At 42.3% G+C, this 19185-nt stretch overlaps 4 protein-coding genes across 9 annotated transcripts; 2 read left to right on the forward strand and 2 right to left on the reverse strand.

Moving 5' to 3' along the window:
• Nucleotides 1-387: 387 nt before the first annotated feature.
• Nucleotides 388-2838, forward strand: LOC116211497 (DNA repair protein XRCC2 homolog). Of its 5 annotated transcripts, none has more exons than XM_031545920.1 (3): nt 388-684; nt 818-1871; nt 1945-2137. In XM_031545920.1, exons 2-3 carry the CDS (start codon nt 890-892, stop codon nt 2025-2027), a joined length of 1065 nt encoding a protein of 354 aa, XP_031401780.1. In that variant the 5' UTR covers nt 388-684; nt 818-889; the 3' UTR covers nt 2028-2137. The 5 variants fall into 5 exon arrangements, with proteins under 5 accessions (XP_031401780.1, XP_031401781.1, XP_031401778.1 ...); XM_031545921.1 differs by having other exon boundaries at nt 879-1871; XM_031545918.1 differs by having other exon boundaries at nt 389-684; nt 805-1871.
• Nucleotides 2839-4541: 1703 nt separating this feature from the next.
• Nucleotides 4542-5891, reverse strand: LOC116210334 (zinc finger protein ZAT5-like). The gene has a single exon (XM_031544199.1). It carries the CDS (start codon nt 5566-5568, stop codon nt 4696-4698), a length of 873 nt encoding a protein of 290 aa, XP_031400059.1. The 5' UTR covers nt 5569-5891; the 3' UTR covers nt 4542-4695.
• A 1715-nt stretch (nt 5892-7606) lies between these two features.
• On the reverse strand, nt 7607-10633 carry LOC116212065 (superoxide dismutase [Cu-Zn], chloroplastic). Its single transcript, XM_031546656.1, has 8 exons — nt 10123-10633; nt 9765-9826; nt 9624-9663; nt 9383-9478; nt 9266-9297; nt 9096-9171; nt 8655-8708; nt 7607-7902 (listed from the first exon to the last, which is right to left on the reverse strand). Exons 1-8 carry the CDS (start codon nt 10361-10363, stop codon nt 7877-7879), a joined length of 627 nt encoding a protein of 208 aa, XP_031402516.1. The 5' UTR covers nt 10364-10633; the 3' UTR covers nt 7607-7876.
• Nucleotides 10634-11382: 749 nt separating this feature from the next.
• On the forward strand, nt 11383-16967 carry LOC116211056. 2 transcript variants are annotated; one of them, XM_031545248.1, is made up of 7 exons: nt 11383-11952; nt 12224-15031; nt 15226-15279; nt 15380-15733; nt 15867-15965; nt 16060-16109; nt 16519-16967. In XM_031545248.1, the coding sequence occupies exons 1-4, from the start codon at nt 11491-11493 to the stop codon at nt 15635-15637; spliced, it is 3582 nt and encodes a 1193-aa protein (XP_031401108.1). In that variant the 5' UTR covers nt 11383-11490; the 3' UTR covers nt 15638-15733; nt 15867-15965; nt 16060-16109; nt 16519-16967. The 2 variants fall into 2 exon arrangements, with proteins under 2 accessions (XP_031401108.1, XP_031401109.1); XM_031545249.1 differs by having other exon boundaries at nt 16087-16109.
• Nucleotides 16968-19185: the final 2218 nt, after the last annotated feature.

The following is a 19185-nucleotide window of genomic DNA, read 5'->3' on the forward strand; positions in this document are numbered from 1 at the left end:
TAATTTGTTCCAATATGCGAGTGGTGGTGGTTGATAGTGATTGAAAAAGGGAGGGCTTATACTATGAGCAGATTATTTCTTGTAAGATTTCGAGGTTTGGTTTGGTACACGACCTACTTGGGTGGTAATGAGAAGGAATGCTACAGGTGATGGAGAAGAAGCCTGTGCCATTGTTATTGCAGTACTGAATTTGCAGGGTGTTGTGAATGGATGGTATGGTACTGTTTATTGACATAGGTCGATCATACTATATAAGAAAACGGAGGGCCTATGGGGAGTAGTGTCTATAAGTATGATAGAACCGAGTTCTTTGTTGGGATCGACTACGATTAAAGACCATCTTGAGAATCACTAGGACTCTATCGATTCATCTAAAAAAATCATGGACCTGAAAATTCTTATGAAGGAAAACACTGTGAAACCTATTCAGCATCGGTACAATGAGATTTGAGTTCGACTCTTGAATCTGGGAAACTTAAAATTACAATCCTACCCTGGGGTTTGCTCAGATTTCACCATTCTCTGTCCGCACGCCGAGACACTTGCCATATCGGTAAATTACTCTCGATTTGTAAAATTCGTTGCCCTCAGAATTCAATTCCACGGGCGATTCTGTGATCGGAAGGGACATGTGACCGAGGTGGCCGGACTTCTCCCAAACAACCGACTTCTCTTCTCTCTGAGGTTAGTTGATGTTGAGCTTTGCCAGATCTTCTGATTGATCGATTTTATCCGAGCGTGCTATCAATTTCTGATACATTATTACGAATCGAGAGCTTATGGAAGTTCCAATGTTCAATTAAGTGCACAATATCAGCTCACACGCTTCTGCGTCTGCGTCTGAAGCTGAAGCTGTCCGTTGAGCTTTCATGGTGTAGGAGGACGGGGAATGGAAGAGAAAGGGGTGAAAGGATGGATTGATGGAGACGAGAGCGCGAGAGAAATGCTGGGGAGGGTTCTGAGTGAACGCCCGGTGATTGTGCTCCCTCCGCCGCTTCACCGGATCCCTGTACGCGCCGGGAATGTGGTCGAAATCTCTGGCCCCTCTCCTTCTGCCAAAACCCTTCTCTTGATTCAGGCAGCTGTCCGCTGCATTCTTCCTAGAGAGTGGAAAGGAGTACATTATGGAGGCCTGGGCCAGCTGGTGCTTTACATCGACTTGGATTGCCGCTTCGAACCCGCTCGCCTTCTGCAAGTGCTCAGGTGCCGAATCCTCGAAGCTAACGGTCGTCAAATTGATGGGGGCCGAGATAATGTAAATGGATGTGATGAGGAGTTACTTTCGGTTTGCATGAGAAGGTTCTTATACATCCGGTGCTATCACAGCTTCGAGTTCCTTGCGACTCTGAAGACGCTGCACCATAGGCTTGAAAAGGAAAGACCATCGCACGGCGAGAGGGTTCAGTTGCTTTTGATCGATAACATCGGAGCATTTCACTGGGTGGATCGAGCCTCCATGGCTTCCCCGCTCGAGCTTCGTAACAGGAAAAGCCCGTCGCTTCAGAGTGTGTGGGAAGTTGTAGTTCAGGATCTGAGGAAGCTCTTGCTGGTGCACCCCATGCTTGTCATTGCTTCTAAAGCAACCATATTAGGGAATACTGTGAATGAGGGAGAAAGGCATTTTCGAGGAAGGTTCTCTGTCGATATGAGTACTGACACGAGGAGCGGAAAGAAAGAGTTTCAGATACAGAAATTCCGTGAATATATGCCTTCTGTCTGGCAGGCCATTGTCACTCACAGGATAGTCGTGCAGACATCAGAAGAGCATCCTGCAACTGCTAGTCATCGGCAGGATCAGCCAGTCCTGCACCTACTGGAATGGCTGCTGCCAGCGCTCAGTATCATGGACAAATTCATCGTCAAAGATGCCGGTGCTTTCCTCACTTCATGAACTGATTGTTTGCTCGCTTTGGAAAATCTCTTACGTACTTTATATATGTCCAGGCAATTTTCACTTACAGAGGCATTGCAGCTACCCACATCAGAAAGTTATAAGGAGACACTCGTGTGCAATCCACTCGGTCTAAATTTAGACTATCCTTGACTGCTCTGTATTCACAGCTATAAAAAGGTCTTATCTGCTACTGCAAATTGATCCGGGAGAAGCCGATATTCATTTGGGTGGAGATCCCGTCATTACACAGACGGTCCAACTGACCATCAGTAGTCCCAGAAGGTTAACTACTAATTACACACACATGTTGACAAAATGCATATAGCAATTAGAAATTCGATACTCCACTCCCGTTCGGTCGGCACAGTCCTTCATGACTCGCACTTGGAAATTACTGATTTAGCCTGGCATCACCTAATTCTTCCCCGTTAATGTTCATAAAATTGTATATATGTATATACATCCTTTACGTACATGGAGCCAAACTACTATATAAGCATTTCCCCTATGCGAATGGGTGCGTCTATATATATATATATATATACGCGCGCGCGCGCACACACAAATAGACTGATAAATATGTTTGGCTCTAGGAGGACGACAGATGACAGGCAGCAATTAGAGGGCGAGGACAACACCTGGGAACTGGAATCTTATATGTCTACACATGTTTACTATCAAATTTCGCAAGAAAACAAGGAGAAGGAGTATCTGACGACAGATGGGGACATGATCTTGTGGATCAGAAAACCCACGTCTTAACGTATGAGTGGCCATTGACCACAGGATTGCTAACGAGACAACGAATACCAAACATCTTCATACATAAATTTGTCAACAACTGGGAGTATCGGATGTCTAAGATATTAGTGAGCGGATGTTATGGAGAATTATTGTTACGCATGGAATGCATGCATGAATTATAGTTTTGTTAGTAAGAATTGAATTTGGAATTCCTATCGGTTCTCTGATCAATCCATAACTTGCAAGGACGACAAGATAAAAGAGAATTGATAGATACCAATGTAAATTGATGCAAGCGATTCAATGTTAGTTTCCTTTATGTAAAATTTCGAATTCGAGTCTTGTGAATAAAAAAAATTCATGCTGTGAGAGTTTTACCTCATTAGTAAGTCGACATCACTCAACTGAATTAGTCAGGGTTCATTGGGCTTTCAGTATTAGGGTGCACACTAAAAAAAAAAGAACTGGTAGATGAGTTTCCAAAATGTCAAATTAATGATGAAATAGATCTTCTTCTGTAATGGATTTGGACAGCTATCTGAACTATAGCTACAAATATAGATGTGGCCCCACATTTTTGCTCATCTCATCACCTAAACCATCATTTTCCTTATTCGTGCACATAACTAACTCCAAGTCGTATACCCTCCATGAGAAGGGAGTGTGAATCAAGTCAACGAAGCGATGAAAAGGAAGCAATCGTCTCGAGATTTGTGTGCTCATCCATACGTTAATTTCATGAAATGATAAGAGGCATATGTGTTGTGTATCCCTGAATACCTTTCACCCATTCCGCGCAACATCGAGAAATCATGACATATTAATTTTGTATGTATCGAACGATATAAGATCAAAAAATATATATGAGAACCGATGATACGAAACCGTACATGATCTTAAATTCTCTCATAACCATGGGCACTGACCATGGCATGTCTCACGAGAACTCATATGACATGTGCAAATGACAACGAATGGTTTGGTCCAGTTTGTGGGTTAAGTGACTTGCGAAGTAAGGGAGATGCATGGAAGTGAGTTTGGTTGATTAGGTAAAAGAAAGGAAGGGATTGGACTAAGTAAGGAAAAGGTCGCTACACGAATACACGTAATAAGGACATATATGATCAATTTGGGAGAGAGGAATCGAAGGCCGCATAGAAAGAGAAAGGGGGGGCTGGTGATGAGATTGAAGGGAACACAAGGCATGGGCAGTTACCAACTAAGCTTTATTTTACTATTCATTCAATTCTTGTCATTTAATGGAACAAACCCTTTGTGTGCTTGTGTATGCATGAAGAGAGAGATTATAATTAATTCCCAATAAGCTTCCATTTTCAATCAATAAAAAGAACAAACGAAAACGTCTAATCCTCATTTACGTCGGTCCATGGTGGCGCCGCTCCCCCAAACCTAATCATACCCGTTTGCAATACTAATTAAAAGACTGAGAGATACTAGTTTTCATTATTATAGGCATGTAGTCATATATCAAAACGAAATAAAACGTATTAAGTTGGGGTAAGATCTTGCTTTTAAATAATTTGTTTAATATATCAGACCGAGCATCTCTCTATGGATGCTCGTGTAGTTATCGCGAAGGAAATGAGAGGTGAATTGGGGAAAAAAAAAAAAAAGAGTGGAAAGAGATACTCTATCACTCACTTTTCGTGAATGAAAGGCCACCATGCATGAATACCGTCCACTCACTCTAACCATATATTCAGCACTCTCTTCAACCAAGTATGGCTAGGAACCTTTCCGGCCTAAATTCTCAAATTTTAGCCATAAGAGCTGCTGATCTATGGACCGATCATGTTCATCGATCTCAGTTCGAGTATGATGACGTCATTATTTGCATATATTAAAAAAATAATAAAAGAGATAATAAAATTAAAACAAAAAAGAACCCACCAATCTGGCAATTCGATTCCTTGTAATTTCAACTGTAATTATAAAAGTGCAAACGATAACAGTACTTTAAATTGATGCCATACTATCCATCCACTGTTTTGTTTTGTTTTTTTGTTTTTCTTTTCTTTTTCCTTTTATTGGTTCCGTCAGTAATGGCAGTCCACCAAGGCACTGGCTGAGATAAAAAGGGGTGGTGGCACGGGTTGACCCGGCCCGTACCCGAATATGGAATCCCCGTCGTCATCCTCTTCCGGTGCCGGAAGGTTGAGATCCAGCGCCAGGAATTTCCTCGGCTTCTGGTTCAAGTCATCGGGCCTTGCGGATACAGCAGGCTCATCACTGTTCATTAATGCTGACGATGACCTGTGCCGCCTCATGTGGCCACCGAGGGCCTGCCCTGAGGCAAACTCCAAACCGCACACCGAGCACTCATGGACCTTTCCGGTCCTGGCTCCCAGAGACATGCCCGGGAGGCCCAGGACCGGTGTGGGGCCCGGGCTAAGGTTGGTTCTGTAAATCTGCCCTTCTTGATGATGATCATGATCCCTAGTCCTGTTGATCAGCTGGTCCTCTAGCAGCATGCCATTGGCCTTGGTGGGCTTGCTGTGGCTTGCCCTGTGGCCTCCCAGGGCTTGGAATGATGGGAAGACTCTGTTACATGTCTTGCACTCATAAACAACACCTAATTCGGAAACCTTCTTGCTCCTAACCCCGGAATTAATCACACCCTGCGGTATGGATTCTTCCTGTGCCACATGTTCTTGATGATCGTTTGGGCTAGCCGTGCCATCTCCTTGGGCCAGGAGGATCAGGCAATTGGCCATGTCCTCGTCCTCTCCTTCCGCTGCATCCACGACTGAGTTATAATCTCCTCCTCCGACACTCGATGAGCTGGAGGCTGCAGTGGGTGTGGTGCTGCCACGAGGAGATGGCAGGTGCCTTGGTCGGCGGGCACGCTGCCGCTTGATGACACGGGAGGGATCACTCAGTCCCAGGGATTGTTCTGGCCGGTTCTCCATGGATGATCAACAAGAGAGCTTTTCTTCGGAGAGTGAAGTTATGGATGATTAGTAGATTGAATGTGTGTGTGTGTGTGTGTGAGAGAGAGAGAGAGAGAGAGATACAAAGGCAAAGGTGGTCGGGGAGTGATGCTTAGAATATATAGTCAACAGTAACAACCTAAAGCTCTGTCCGTTGATGTAAATTATAGTGAATGGTTGGGAGAGTTACCCTTGTAGTTTCTAGTACTATTACACCAGCACACTTTTTTTTTTCCTCTCCTCTATTTTCTAACAATCATTATAATATAATCGTTTTGAGTTCGACTGATTCTAGAGACTTGTGCATTTGATAATTACAATGCGATATTTTTTTCTTCTTTTCTTACTTTACTTAGGGTTCCTAATAATGAGACATCACCCGTTCCATTGAGTTGGGGCTAGGGATGTGGTACCTTGGGTTACCATTTTCACCAGATCATCGAAACAAATGAATGCACCAACCACTAACCACAGATTTTTGCTAGTGGAAATAATTATTGGTTTGCTGCGGAAATAGACAAAGAAAAAACAAAAAAAACGGCAGTCTACTAATAAATCTTCATTAATTGAGGGGAGCAGTTTTTTTTTTACTTAGAGAGTAACTCCAAGAACTCTATATTTAGAAGATTATTAAACATTTTACCCCCCCCCCCCCCCCCCCCCCCCCCCCCCCCCTTCCCTTCCCAACAAAAAAAAGAAAAGAAAAGAGATTATTAATATATTTTTTAAAAGAATTTCGAATTTGGGGTAGTTTTAAAGCAAGAGGGGGGTGATTGAAGGTGAAGCATTAAAAGCATGGGGGGTGATTTATTCATCTTTTCATCAGTTCGTGATCATGAGCTAAAGTGGCTGTCAATTTGAGTACTTTGTGCCGTTTTTTCTTCATCTAAAGCTCGTGAGAAGTGGCAGGAGATTATGAAAAAAATTATATAAAAATTTGGAAAAACATTTTCCAGCACACAGGAAAGAGGTAAATTAAGGAGGGAAAACGAAAGCAAAGGATGCCCATATCTCAAGTTGGGGCTCAAAAGAATACACAGGACAGGAGTGACAAAGGACAGTTAATTTTCAGTAACTGGCAGATTTGGGCATTTTCTGGGGTACCTGTGCTGGAGAAGCCAGTGCTTTGCATGCTGCTTTCATAAGGATTTGAGATCCCAAAGTTGGATTTTGGTACAGTTTTCGCGCATAGCTGGACAACAACTATTGACATCTACTAAGTGTAATGGGAAAGAATCTCATGGGGTTCGGGATAGCTGTGTTTAATTTCATCTCGAGAAATGGTTTCTGATGAACGAACAGTCGATCCATTAACTCATATAATTAATTATGCCATACAAAATAAGATTTGTACTTATCCCCAAAAAGAAAAGAAAGTAAGAGCAGACTAATCGATTGGCATACAAATTCATGGATGGAAGGATTAAACAGAGACATTTGATGAGGCCTTTTTTTTCCCCTAATTAATTTCTTTAGGTAGATGTAAGCAAATAAAATTAAGCTTATCAGGTTCTATTGGAAATGAGAGAAATTCGTCTTTTTTATCAAGTGAGAAGCCCATGACCAAACACGGAGTTACTCAGCAAAAAAAAAAAAAAATTGAGAGTACGGACCAGAATTAAGTGAAAGATTGTGCTCTCTTTTTTCTTTTTTTTCCTTCTTTTACTGGTTAGTGAAGAACGAATAATTAATTGTTCATAAGCGGTTATAAAATAGTAAAATGACGGCACTCCCTTGCACTCGATCTAAAATTAAGAAATTTTGCATTTCGATTTTTGGAAATTTTCTGGTAGATGAGCACATAATTACTTGGAACTTTCAGCTTGAAATAATTTGCAATAATGGCCAATCATTAGCGGTTGTTAATCGTTCTTCAAACAAAAAACTGTGCCCCTTCATCTAGAAACAATAAGCTATCATTAGTCGAACTCAGGATTTACTCACTCTCCCAATGATGTTGTACTCAGACACCACAGATCAGATGCCAGCAGAAGCATATACCATCGATCTTCCAATGTAAATCTCAAACATGAGCACCTTGAAACCAGATAATAAAATTCTTATTCATCACATGAGCAAAATGAAAATGTTCTCCCATGAGAATTGATACACCGGTTTATTTTAGTACGTGTTCCTACGACAATCATACTTCCTGCAGATGAACAAGGAGTCTCCATAGTTTCACATGCTGACTAAAATCTGGCTCGACAAGTATTAACACGAGACTCTATATGGAAGCCCGGCTGAAAGGACAGAACCTCTATGACAGGGCATGGAGCATAGAACATTAGATTGGAGTCAGACCCACCACACCTGCACAAAGATATGTCGATTTAAAAGTAGGTCGGAGTAGGAGCATGGAACAGCTGAAAGGGAACATCATGGAGCCTAATATATCTACTGAGTGCTGCTCAGCTTGATTCGGAAATTGGAAAAAGGTTTTTCATTTTTCTCTTCTCGAAGAGAAGAACAAGAAAATAAGAGGAAAATGTTCTGGATTGTACTTCAAAGTAGGCTCACAATCCTACATGTCTTCTAAATTGCAACATACCTTCTTCCACCTTATCTTCATTTTGATTTTGTAAGGGAAATCCAGAAAGCAGGAAAACATCCACCAGTTTTCCCAAAAATCAAAGTTATCTTTGCTTAGACTTGTCAGCACATAAGAGTAAAGGTTAATCTAAGTTCCATGTGCGACCCAATAAGAAGTTTGAAAGAGAATGCTTTAACCACAAAATGGTGCTAAAGGTCTGAGCAGTTCATATCCACATGACAAGCGAATGCAGCAAAGAGCACCCTGAAGACCCTACAAATATCGGTGTCCATTTGAATACCTATTTGAGTTAGGTAGATATATGTTGGGATTAATTTAAGATGGTGATAACAAACAGGTAGAAGAACCAAATTTCAGGTGCTGACTTTAATGGGTCAGATGAGTACTGAGTAGGTCTGTGTACATGCATCACCAAGAAATGCAAAACAAACCTAAAATGAAACTATCCATTTAAATGATTCTCAGCAATGGAAACTTGAGAAAAAAGTGAGAGTAGATATATTCTGCATACCACATGCCAGTCTTCCTCCAGCATTCCCTGTGGTTAGGCTAAGTTCATGCCCACCTGTGCATGCATTATGCGTGTCAGAAAAATCTAAATCCAAAGATAGTCAACAAACTGAGACTGAAACACAGTTTACGGCCCCGTATTTATCTTAAGATGAAAGATACCTCATAGCTCCACAATTTGAGGACACAATGGCCTCTTATTCCTACTTATCCCTACTTATCCCTCCAAGACCAATAAAAATTACAGCTTCAAGAACAATTCAATTCTTCACCTTGCGACTATGTTTTCCGAGGAGTGTAATGTATCCTCTAGCTGAGATTACAGGATACTCGAATCTTCTAGAGAAGACCATATCCGAAAGCATTACAAATAGCCACCACATATTCTCCCAGATGTCTTTGACAGATTTCAATTTTAACCAGGATGTTCATGAATGCTTACCTTTTCCAAGATCGTCCTCGAGTTCATGGACCACGAAAGCTCTCCCGACAACTGAATTAGGACCACTCAATGGAATCTGCACAATTAGGAATTTTTAGTAACTGCTGCTGACGAACCAGAGCTGAAAATATTTGTGGGTGTGGATGGGGGGAGAAGGTATTTAACAGTACCTGATTGTCTACTATAGTTGCCTCTGCAACCCCTGCATGAACAAAATCAGAGAAGTGATCAATTCACTTGTGATAGAAGAAAACATGAAAAGGAAAACTGTTAAGGTGAGAACCTACCATCAGCATTGGCAATTATGTTTCCCAGGTCGCCCGCATGGCGGATTTCATCTTCAGGAGCACCGTGCGTCATATTGTTCGGGTTGAAATGCGCTCCTACATTTGAAAGGTAATTAATACAACCAAAGATAACATAAACATTACAATTGAAGATAACACAAATACTACTACAAGAGAAGAAAAAACTCTTGCCATCCGAACTAATGTGTATTGTCCAGAAAAAAGGGAAGTCAAGTCTTACCAGTCGAAATGCAGCCATTGGTCGTGTCTCCATACTCGTGCTAACGAAAAAGAAAGGGAGAAAAAAAAATACTCAAATGTGACGAAATGTTCTGAGCTACTAAGCAATTCAACGATAGAAGCTAAAGCTGGAAACATTTACCAAGTGAAACCCGTGAGGTCCCGGAGTCAGCCCAATAACTCGAACATTCACTGTCGTAGGACCTGTAGGACGGAAATGGATTCAATCCATCAACCCAAGTAGATGCCAGCCAACCTCGTTCGCAAATTCAAAAAATGCAGGCAAAAATCTAATTTCCAAATCCGGAAACCGTAGCTTCATTGTCGCTCAGCAAATATCATTTCTTTTGCAACGCCTATAAAGTACCAATTTTTGGCCCAACCCACATGACCTCGACTTGCTTGGTTTCTCCATGAACTTGCTAACCGCCCGAACATGAACATCCTCGCAGTTTTCTCTCGCTATCGCCTAAGTACATGATTCAAAGAGAGATACATACCGCCCTCGTCTTGGGTCAACGTGACGACGCCCTCGACATTGGAGTTGCCCTTCAGCACAGCCACGGCTTTCTTGGTCGCCGCCACGACGGTGAGGGATCTCCGTGCCCGGGTGGAGAGAGTGAAGGAGCGGAGGGTTGGCTTGAAGGAGACGCCATGGAAGGCGGAGGACTGAAGGGTCCGGTGGGCGTGAGCCGAACTGGGGCAGAACAGGGAGTGAGCCGAGACTGATGCGGCCTGCATTTTGGTGGGCAGAGCGAGCGAAGGACAGGAGTGGATTGCGAATTGAAGATGGGAGATTTGAGATAATATGTGGCAGATTGTGAGGGGGAGAGAGTGAGAGCTTCTGGTGAGTTCTTGGTGGGTGACGACGCTATGGCTCTTCTTTGTCTCTTCGAGGTCGCTGAGGTGTTCCTGGCTGCAGGGTAGATTCTAAAATTGCAATGGTACCCCTGAATTTTGGGATAATTACTTGTAGTTCCCTGGATGTTTTAGGTCCTTTCTGAGTCAAAATTGCCTAAGGTGTTTGTATTATGATTGACTGGGATGGGAGTGGACTATCTTTTGCATGTACAAACATGTGTTGTGCTCAAGTCATTTGAGCACTTTTTTTTTTCCCCTCTTTGGTCATCTCCAGAAGCAATATAGAAGATCACATTATATAATGGCAACAAAGTATGAGATAGAGTTTTGATGAGGATGTTATCTATGTTTTAAGTGGGGTGACATGAAAATCGTGTCAGAAGTAATTCTGATTATACCAAAACCATCTTTAGTTTTGTAATACCGTCAAATATATGGACAACTTAAAACAACTAAGACTAAAATAATAAATTTATAGTGAGATCACGAAGTGTTTTATCACTTTGTTAATTTCGACTTAATTTTGATCACAAAATTCTTCTGCCTATGTAAAGCATAATATCGGCTTGAACGAGCCTATACTGAACATGGTTTGTTAATCCCAACAAACTTGGTGCTTATACTGTTCTGGTGTGTTTGATTTTAGAATTAAATAGAGTTAGATTTTAATTTTAATTGAATTGTAATGATTGTATTGTTAAATTATGAGAAAAAGTGTAAAAAAATAATTAAATGTATGAGGAAATTTAATATTAAAAATTGAATTGAATAGTTAAAAATTTTTAAATAATAATAATAATAATAATAATCGTGTTGTCGTGCAGTAAATAAAGTTAAAATTTAAGTTAAAATTAGGATTAAAATTTTAAAAGTCGATCCTAGAAATCTTTAAACCCAAAGCCTCCTCCTTCCTTCTTCTTCTCCTCCTTCCCCGGCTGGCCCTCTTCTCCCCATATTGATATTGTTATGTTCGGCCGGCGCTGCTCTTTCTCACTCGATACTTCTCCATGACGAGCCACTCCGCTCCCTCCATGCGGGTCCTGAACCGGCCCAGGCCCGCCCAGGCTCCCTCTCTCCCTCCCATTCCGTCGTCGTCGTCGCCCTCCTCCTCCTCCACCTCCGCCCATCCAGATCCCCAATCCCCATCTCAGGGCACCGTCGTGGTGGGCTTCATCTCCCGCCGACCCGACTATTCGGCCCACCTGATCGACAGGGTGCTCGACTTTCCCGCCTTCGGCTCCGGCGGTCTAGACAAGATCCTGCAAATTGATAAGGACGAAGTGAGGGATTGGTTCAAGCACAGGAGAATTAGTTACTACCATGATGAGGAAAAGGGGATTCTTTACCTGCAATACTGCTCCACACACTGCCCGGTCGTTCACGGTTCGTCGACTGTTGGGTCGGGCTTGGATTCGCCCGAGGAGGAGCAAGAGTTCGGGGATCTTCAGGGCATGCTCTTCATGTTCTCCGTGAGTTCCTTCGATTTTCTTGAATTTATTTTCGATGTTTTAGCTGTGAAGTAGCTCTTGGGATATATTGACAATTAGTTTGATGCATTACAACGTGAGCTTGCTGCACTTGACAACTCGAACTTTTGCTTGAATTCGGGCAATGGCACCCGGTAGCAGCCCTCTTCGAAGTATCTTTGTGTTCCATAGGAAGACCAACTGGAACTTACTTAATGCCCGTTGAAGATATCACTTCCAGAGCTAACCGATGTGATATACAACAATTGTGCAGGTCTGCCATGTAGTCATATACATCATGGAGGGCTCTCGATTTGAAACTCAAACCTTGCAGAACTTTCGATTGTTACAATCAGCGAAGCATGCTTTGGCTCCATTTGTTAGATCTCGAACCATGCCACTCTCATCATCGAGGCCTCCTACCTCATCTTCGCGACCTACGGTGTCAATGGTCTCTTCTAGCAGCATTTCTCCTAGTAAAGGCAGGATCTCTGGCCGTGGGTCTTCGGGTATATCTATCATGTCGGGTTTAGGTTCGTATGCTTCTCTCTTTCCTGGCCAGTGTACTCCCGTGATACTATTCATTTTCATAGACGATTACTTGGATTCTACAAGTTCAGCTACTAGTTCTGAGGAAGTGACAGAATCCTTGTCGTCCCTTAACATGCCTGCTAATTTGAGCGGTTTGCCCAGATCAAGCTTAACAACTAAGGGTTCAGGTTCTGTAGTTATGCTAGCACGCCCTGTTAATAAGTCTGAGGGCAGTTTCAAGAAGAAACTGCAGTCATCCCTCGAGACACAAATCCGATTCCTGATAAAGAAATGCCGGACGCTCTCAGGATCTGAGAATGGTCAGCCTGGGTCGAGAAGTGCAGGTGCCTCTAGCTCAGCGCCACTGTTTTTGCTCGATACATCGAGGATAGCCGTTTTACTAGAAAGAGTGACAAATCAGAGAGGGGAGTCTCTTGAATTCGCGACAGGACTGGTGGAGGATGTACTGAAGGGAAAGGCAACATCGGATTCTCTCTTGCTTGAGAGCTACCAAAGTCAGAATGCAAATAAGGAAGATACAATATCTATAAGGGAGTTCATTCACCGGCAATGTGATGTCTTGAGGGGGAGAGGTGGCTTGATGGGGACTGCCAATGGTGGCGGTGGAATGGTTGCTGTTGCTGCTGCAGCCGCTGCTGCTTCAGTGGCCTCAGGAAAAGCATTTGCTGCTCCCGAGCTTCCGAGCCTTGAATTATGGCTCTCCATGAGCGAGGTTGTTCTCCATGGAATTCTCACCGGAAAACGTGGATTTAAAGATGATAATGAAATCACCAGGAGAAAATCCAGGCAGCGCAATGTCAGTCCCCCTCACCGAGGTCCTGTAACTTCTAGTGGAGCAGAGCCTCAAGATATTGCAGTGTCTTGGTTAGAACGAGGAAAAGGGCTCAATGCTAAGTTCTCGACTTCGTGGTGCCAGAAAGCGCTACCAATGGCCAAGGAGGTCTACTTGAAAGACTTGCCCCCTTGTTATCGGACTTCTCAGCACGAGGCCCATCTGGAGAAGGCCCTTCATGCTTTCCACTCAATGGTCAAGGGTCCGAGTGTGCCACATTTTGCGAAACTATTGGAGGATGAATGCAGTTCCATATGGACGGCAGGGCGACAGCAGTGTGATGCCATGAGTTTGACAGAGAAACCTTGTATGCACCGTAAACATAATGTCGAGGAAGCTGGTTCATTGCATTCCAGTGGGTATGTTTTCCTCCATGCTTGTGCTTGTGGCCGCTCACGGAGGCTAAGAGAGGACCCTTTTGACTTTGATTCTGCTAATGTGACTAATTGCTTCTCAGACTGCGACAAGCTTCTTCCTGCACTTGAATTACCAGATATAAAAATCACGGGGCCTATTAAGCCATCTTCATGGAGTTTGATCCGTGTGGGGAGTTCAAAGTACTATGAACCTTCGAAAGGCCTAATGCAGAGTGGTTTCTCTTCCAGCCAAAAATTTCTTCTGAAATGGACAATTTGTCTAGACAAGAAGCAAAAAACAGGTAATCAACAGCCACTCAATGCTGATGAGCAGAATAATCTAGTTAGGTCAGGCAGAAATTCTATTGTAGAACTAAATGCAGCTTCTATGATAACAAGGAATCCTGCTGAGATAGTGAAGTCTAGGAGTTCCCGACCTGGTACCCAGGACACGAGACCAGCAGAGAATGTCTTTTCTGATGAGAAAAAGATTAGTTTTGGAAGAGGACTTCCCAATTTTACAATGAGAAAACCTTTCTCGGAGGTGGTTGCAGGATCAGCTGCTGCAGATTTGGCCTTTCCTCCCCTCCAGCAGAGGAAACCACCTCAGTTAGTTTCTGAAAATGGAGCTAAGCAAAGCACTGCAGTGGATAGAAAAAGTGATCCCAAAGAAGCCAATAAGCTAAAAGATAATTCTTCTGATCAGGAAACTTCAAATAGGAACCCTCCCAATGGTTTTCAGACCGGTGACCCTTTTCTAAGGATAGGCAGTAATATAGTTCCCGTAAACATGATTCCTGGTGAAAATATTGAATTGGACACTTCGCCAGAGCAGGTAGTTGCCTATGTTGGTTTTGAGCATGAGTGCCCTCATGGACATCGTTTTCTGTTGACCCCAAAGCATCTCAATGAACTTGGATCTCTGTATTCATCCCATGAATCCAATGTAGCATCATTAGAGACTACTCTGGACTCTACTCAAGCACATCCTCCGAGGTCCGGTGGAAATGGAAGTCGTGATAAAGTTCATTCAGGCTCAAGTTCTTTCAGTAAGAAGAGGAGGAATATGAACAAGTCAAGAGGGACCTCAAGCAATGGTCAAATTTCAAGACAAGAAAAGGAATATAGCCGGTCTGATAGTATGTCTGGACTTTCTTCTGAACTAGGGGAAGATGTTCAGGAGAGTCTTAGCTGTCCGCCCCTTGATAATAGTGGGAGTGCTTTCTGTATGTTGAATAGAAACTTGCCGATATATATGAACTGTGCATTCTGCAAACATTCGAAGGACAATGCGAAGGCGAAATTTGCTGGCACAGTGTCTCAACTTCAAAGAATTTTCCTGGTATGAACTTTGGCCATCCTCCACGCCAGACTAATTTATATGCGAATTTTTGAGAGCAGATACAAGTCTAACAAGAGGTTCTTTGACATTTTCGTTAGCAACAAATTTTTAAGAATCGTGAGGTTCATGAGTTGGGACATATTAGTCCTTGTTTTCCGACTATTTAAATTCTTTGATATGAAACTTACTTTCAGGTCACTCCTCCTTCCCCAGTCGTATTAGCAGCATCCCCAGCCATCCAATTCAAGGTATGCTTGGTTTTCACTCTTGGTCATTTGCTGCTTATTCCTGATCTTAAGCATGTCACATCTAGATTTCTTTCCTAAGGGGTACTATCCGCATTTGCAGGCATCATGCCTACCTTCAGCTGTTCCTGCGGTCAAGCAAAGACTACAGTTTAGCCTGGGGTGTCAGGTGATTTTACCTCCAGAGAGCTTTCTTGTAATTAGACTCCCTTTCGTCTACGGTGTACAGCTGGAGGACCAAACCCTACATCCGCTCAGTGCTTTAGAACACCAGCCTGAGCAAACTGCATGGATTGAAAAGGGTACAGCATTGTTTCTAACGTCCAAGGGAGTTGGTCTCAATGATGGAATTTCCACGTAGATTGAGTTGACTAAACCTCAAGTTTTGGCTACTGGAGCTATTACTTTCATAGTCATCTGGGGCGCATTATTTGGATGGGGCAGAAAATAGTGGTTGGTAAGTTCATCCCTAACAAAGTAGTTATTTTTTTTCTTTTTCTTTTTTGGCCACAAGAAGGTGTTTACTTGTTCAGAGGTTTCATTAATATGAATCAGATGTGATCTCATATACTTCTTACCGAATTTTGTAGAATGAAGAGTTGCATGTATGACTTCATCGATAGCTTTTGAAATGACTGAGCTGCGGTTGGAAAATGGTAAAGTTACGAGAAGGAATTCGTGTCCATCAGGTACCTTCCTTTGGCAGGTCCCCTAGTTACTTTTTCTCATCCTTTTTCTTTTTTGAAAATTCTGTAGTACATATGTTGATGTTCCTTCTATTAGGACCTCTTTGTTGTCGTCGGTCTTCAGAGTGAAGCTCCCCAGTACCTAAGGTATGCCCTTGCTCACATGTGAATAGTTATCATATGAGAAGTGCTTCATGATAAGCAGAAAAGTATAAATTTCACGAATTCGAGAAGATATATAATGTCTATATTTTGAATCATCCTCCTCCTATCTAAGCACTCTTGTGATAATCGACTCTCCACAAAACTGGGATTACCCAAATCATTGAAAGAGAATATTGCTTGTGGTACCTTACGTAATTTGATGTTTTTCCATGCACCATAGTACCTGCAGATTTGTGATGGCAAAAAGTAAGAAAGTAATGTTATCCATTGGACCAGAAAGATGCGAGAATCCTGATTATTACCTTGAAGTCATGCTTTGGTATGCTTTGTTGAGTTGGCATATCTCCAGTGTCTTATCGTGTTCTTGGATTTGTTCTTTTTTCCTTTTCAGTTCTCAATTGGTGACTAGAACTTGCTGGAAGCTGGAGCTAAGCCAAGATCCACCTATTCGAGCTTTGGACCAATGGAAGGGATTCACAAAGCCAGTAGCTGTATATACACAGGCACAATGTATTTGATATCATACCTATGATCACTGCTCAATCTGAAATTAGATGAATTGGAAGATGTTATGTCGTGAGTAGACATTTCGTACGAAATCTCGGTCAGAGCTATTCAAGTGTTTTTCCGGGTTTAAGTTGGTGCAGTCGGGAGATATATGAGGTTCGGTTACTAAGACATCTTCACTGCACCGCACAGGCCTTATGATGATGGAGATATATGAGGTTGGGTTACTAAGATATATGTGGTATCGAGTCTGTCTTCCTGCATTCATCTAAGAAGATCAACAGCCAGTTTTGCAGTGTATCATAATGGCAAAATATCAGCGAAATATCTCCAGACAAAGTTCAACCAATATCGTCAAAGGATGAATGATCTTCAAAGGTTGAACCGATGTGCTTAATTGCGTAGACATTGGACCAGTCTATCCACACACACACAAAAGAGAAGAGAGCTTCTCAGAAGGTGACGCTGGGGAAATCTTCTTCGCGTGCATCGCTTTACTTCTTTCCATGAAAACGAAACAAAGGTATCGCCATCTTCCGATTTCAAAAGAAAGCTCGGACCTAGAAAATTCGACGTTCACATGGTCTTAGCTATGGCCATCAGAAGATTCTCCGATGCAACGGATAGATCATAAAAATCAAACACTATCTTGTATTCATCCCGGGCCGTTATAATCAAGAGTAGTAGTCGATACGGTTTCGGTAAGAGTGGACGATATCGAATTTGCCAGTGATAAGCGGTTGAGCATCTTCCGTTGCCTAAAGAAACAGTAGGCGACGGTGAAGTGAGCCCCCCCCCCCACCTAGGAGGTATGGATAAGACACTAAACTAAAGTAAAGCTGACTAGGAGGCGAATCACAAAAAATAAAAAATATACGAATAAAATCTTCGCTTCAAGGTACTCCATGAGCCAGGAGCATGCTCCACTTTTCGGATACCATGGGATTCACCAAGGAGCGTACGCAAGCCGAGCCTTCCCAAACTCTATTTGGTAAAATACTCAAGACTGGTAATCCTCGACTCGATACACTTGCGAGTTCAAAATCATGTATAAGATAAATTCCTAATTAAGCAAAAAAAATCATAGAGACGGGAATAGGACTCGTGAATTAGCACTGACATCGCGTTTTTCTTTCTGTCCTTTTTTTATTTCTTTTTAGTGGTTTTTAATAAATTGAATTTCTCAAATTTTGCTGCTCTTATATTCTCAAATTTTCGATAATTATATTTTTGATATTGCAAACTTAATGTGTGCTGGATTCTCTACTCGGCTAAACTCACGATCAAACTCGAACTGACCTCACCGAACTCGAGAGTTGCCAAGACTCGACTCGGCTCGGTTGCACCCCCAGTTTTGCTAGCGTGGCTCTACGCACGGGTGGATTACATATCACACTATCAGTATCTCGCCTAATCGGTCAGGCCACTGACTAGGCGCCACGTCGTAATTCGCGAAGAGTAGGAGAGATGTGAGCTGTCTTGTCCGTGACAGACAAAGATCCGTTGTACCCCGGCTGACCTGTGGGCCCCACACCTAGTCAGCAATTGCTCAGATCCTAATCCACACCTTCTTCTTTTTTATTTTTCTGGCTTTTCTTTTTTCCTCTCCTTTTTTATTACCTTTTATTACCTTTCTTTATTAATAAGAAAATATATTTCAATCCTGTTTAGCAAGCCGCCATCCGACGAGCGCCACCTGTTTTCCAACTGCCTCTGTCCCTCGGGTCCCGGTTGAAAGGCTATAAACCACACGCTACCGGGCGGCGCGTGGAACACACTTACACTCATCCTTCCGACGCAACGTCTTCTGTACATATCCTCCTCAAATCTTCAAATCAATTTAGTCCTTCAAAAGCATAATCAATAGGTTTTTCATCCGTCAACACAACAGGCTTTCTAGTTTTCGGAGGGTTTAGCATGATCCGATGTCAGGTGACACCAAGGTCACGATCATCCACCACGCGTAGGCCCCACATTAGTCCAGTGGATGGATGGCCGCAATGACCGTGTGTCAACTAAAAAACAATCGTGCAAGAATATCCCTTCAATTTTATATTTATGTCGAAAATTATGAAGACATTTTGTCAAAATAGTAACGATATTCAAAAATAGAGATTCACGTTGACTTTTATTCAAAATAATGGTTTTACATCCTTCTGATTTTATATTGGAGATTAATATTCGTAGGCATGACAATGTTATTTTATTTGATCTAAACGCGTGGTAATTGTTTAGTTTGATTAAATATCGTACTTAATTTGAAGGAATTTCTAACTCAATAAAAAAAAAAGTAATTGATAGCAACATCCTCTTTGGCATGCAACACAACCAATGAACCGAAGGTGTGAAGCAACACTTTCCATGCTCCCCTAAGATCATATAGTTGAATATTATTAGGGAAGAATCAGCATTAAAATATTATTTCAAAAGGTGCATGTAAAAATTAAAGATTCATGATTAATTTATAACGGTCAAATGGCACCTTTGATATTTCATTCAGCAAGTCGAGATTTCCGCTATTCCTTATGTGAATAAAAGCATAAAATAAGAT

Source organism: Punica granatum, chromosome 6 (assembly GCF_007655135.1).
Source record: "Punica granatum isolate Tunisia-2019 chromosome 6, ASM765513v2, whole genome shotgun sequence".
Taxonomy (NCBI): Eukaryota; Viridiplantae; Streptophyta; class Magnoliopsida; order Myrtales; family Lythraceae; genus Punica; species Punica granatum.

Coding starts and splice junctions, on each gene's coding strand:
- LOC116212065 (XM_031546656.1), bottom strand. CDS start 10,363: ATGCAGGCCGCATCAGTCTCGGCTCACTCCCTGTTCTGCCCCAGTTCG. Junction 9,298..9,382: donor CATAATTGCCAATGCTGATG/GTAGGTTCTCAC, acceptor TTGTTCATGCAG/GGGTTGCAGAGGCAACTATA. Junction 8,709..9,095: donor CGAGGACGATCTTGGAAAAG/GTAAGCATTCAT, acceptor ATGCATGCACAG/GTGGGCATGAACTTAGCCTA.
- LOC116211497 (XM_031545920.1), top strand. CDS start 890: ATGGAAGAGAAAGGGGTGAAAGGATGGATTGATGGAGACGAGAGCGCG. Junction 1,872..1,944: donor ATTCATCGTCAAAGATGCCG/GTGCTTTCCTCA, acceptor ATATATGTCCAG/GCAATTTTCACTTACAGAGG.
- LOC116210334 (XM_031544199.1), bottom strand. CDS start 5,568: ATGGAGAACCGGCCAGAACAATCCCTGGGACTGAGTGATCCCTCCCGT.
- LOC116211056 (XM_031545248.1), top strand. CDS start 11,491: ATGACGAGCCACTCCGCTCCCTCCATGCGGGTCCTGAACCGGCCCAGG. Junction 15,032..15,225: donor AACTTCAAAGAATTTTCCTG/GTATGAACTTTG, acceptor ACTTACTTTCAG/GTCACTCCTCCTTCCCCAGT. Junction 15,280..15,379: donor CCCCAGCCATCCAATTCAAG/GTATGCTTGGTT, acceptor CCGCATTTGCAG/GCATCATGCCTACCTTCAGC.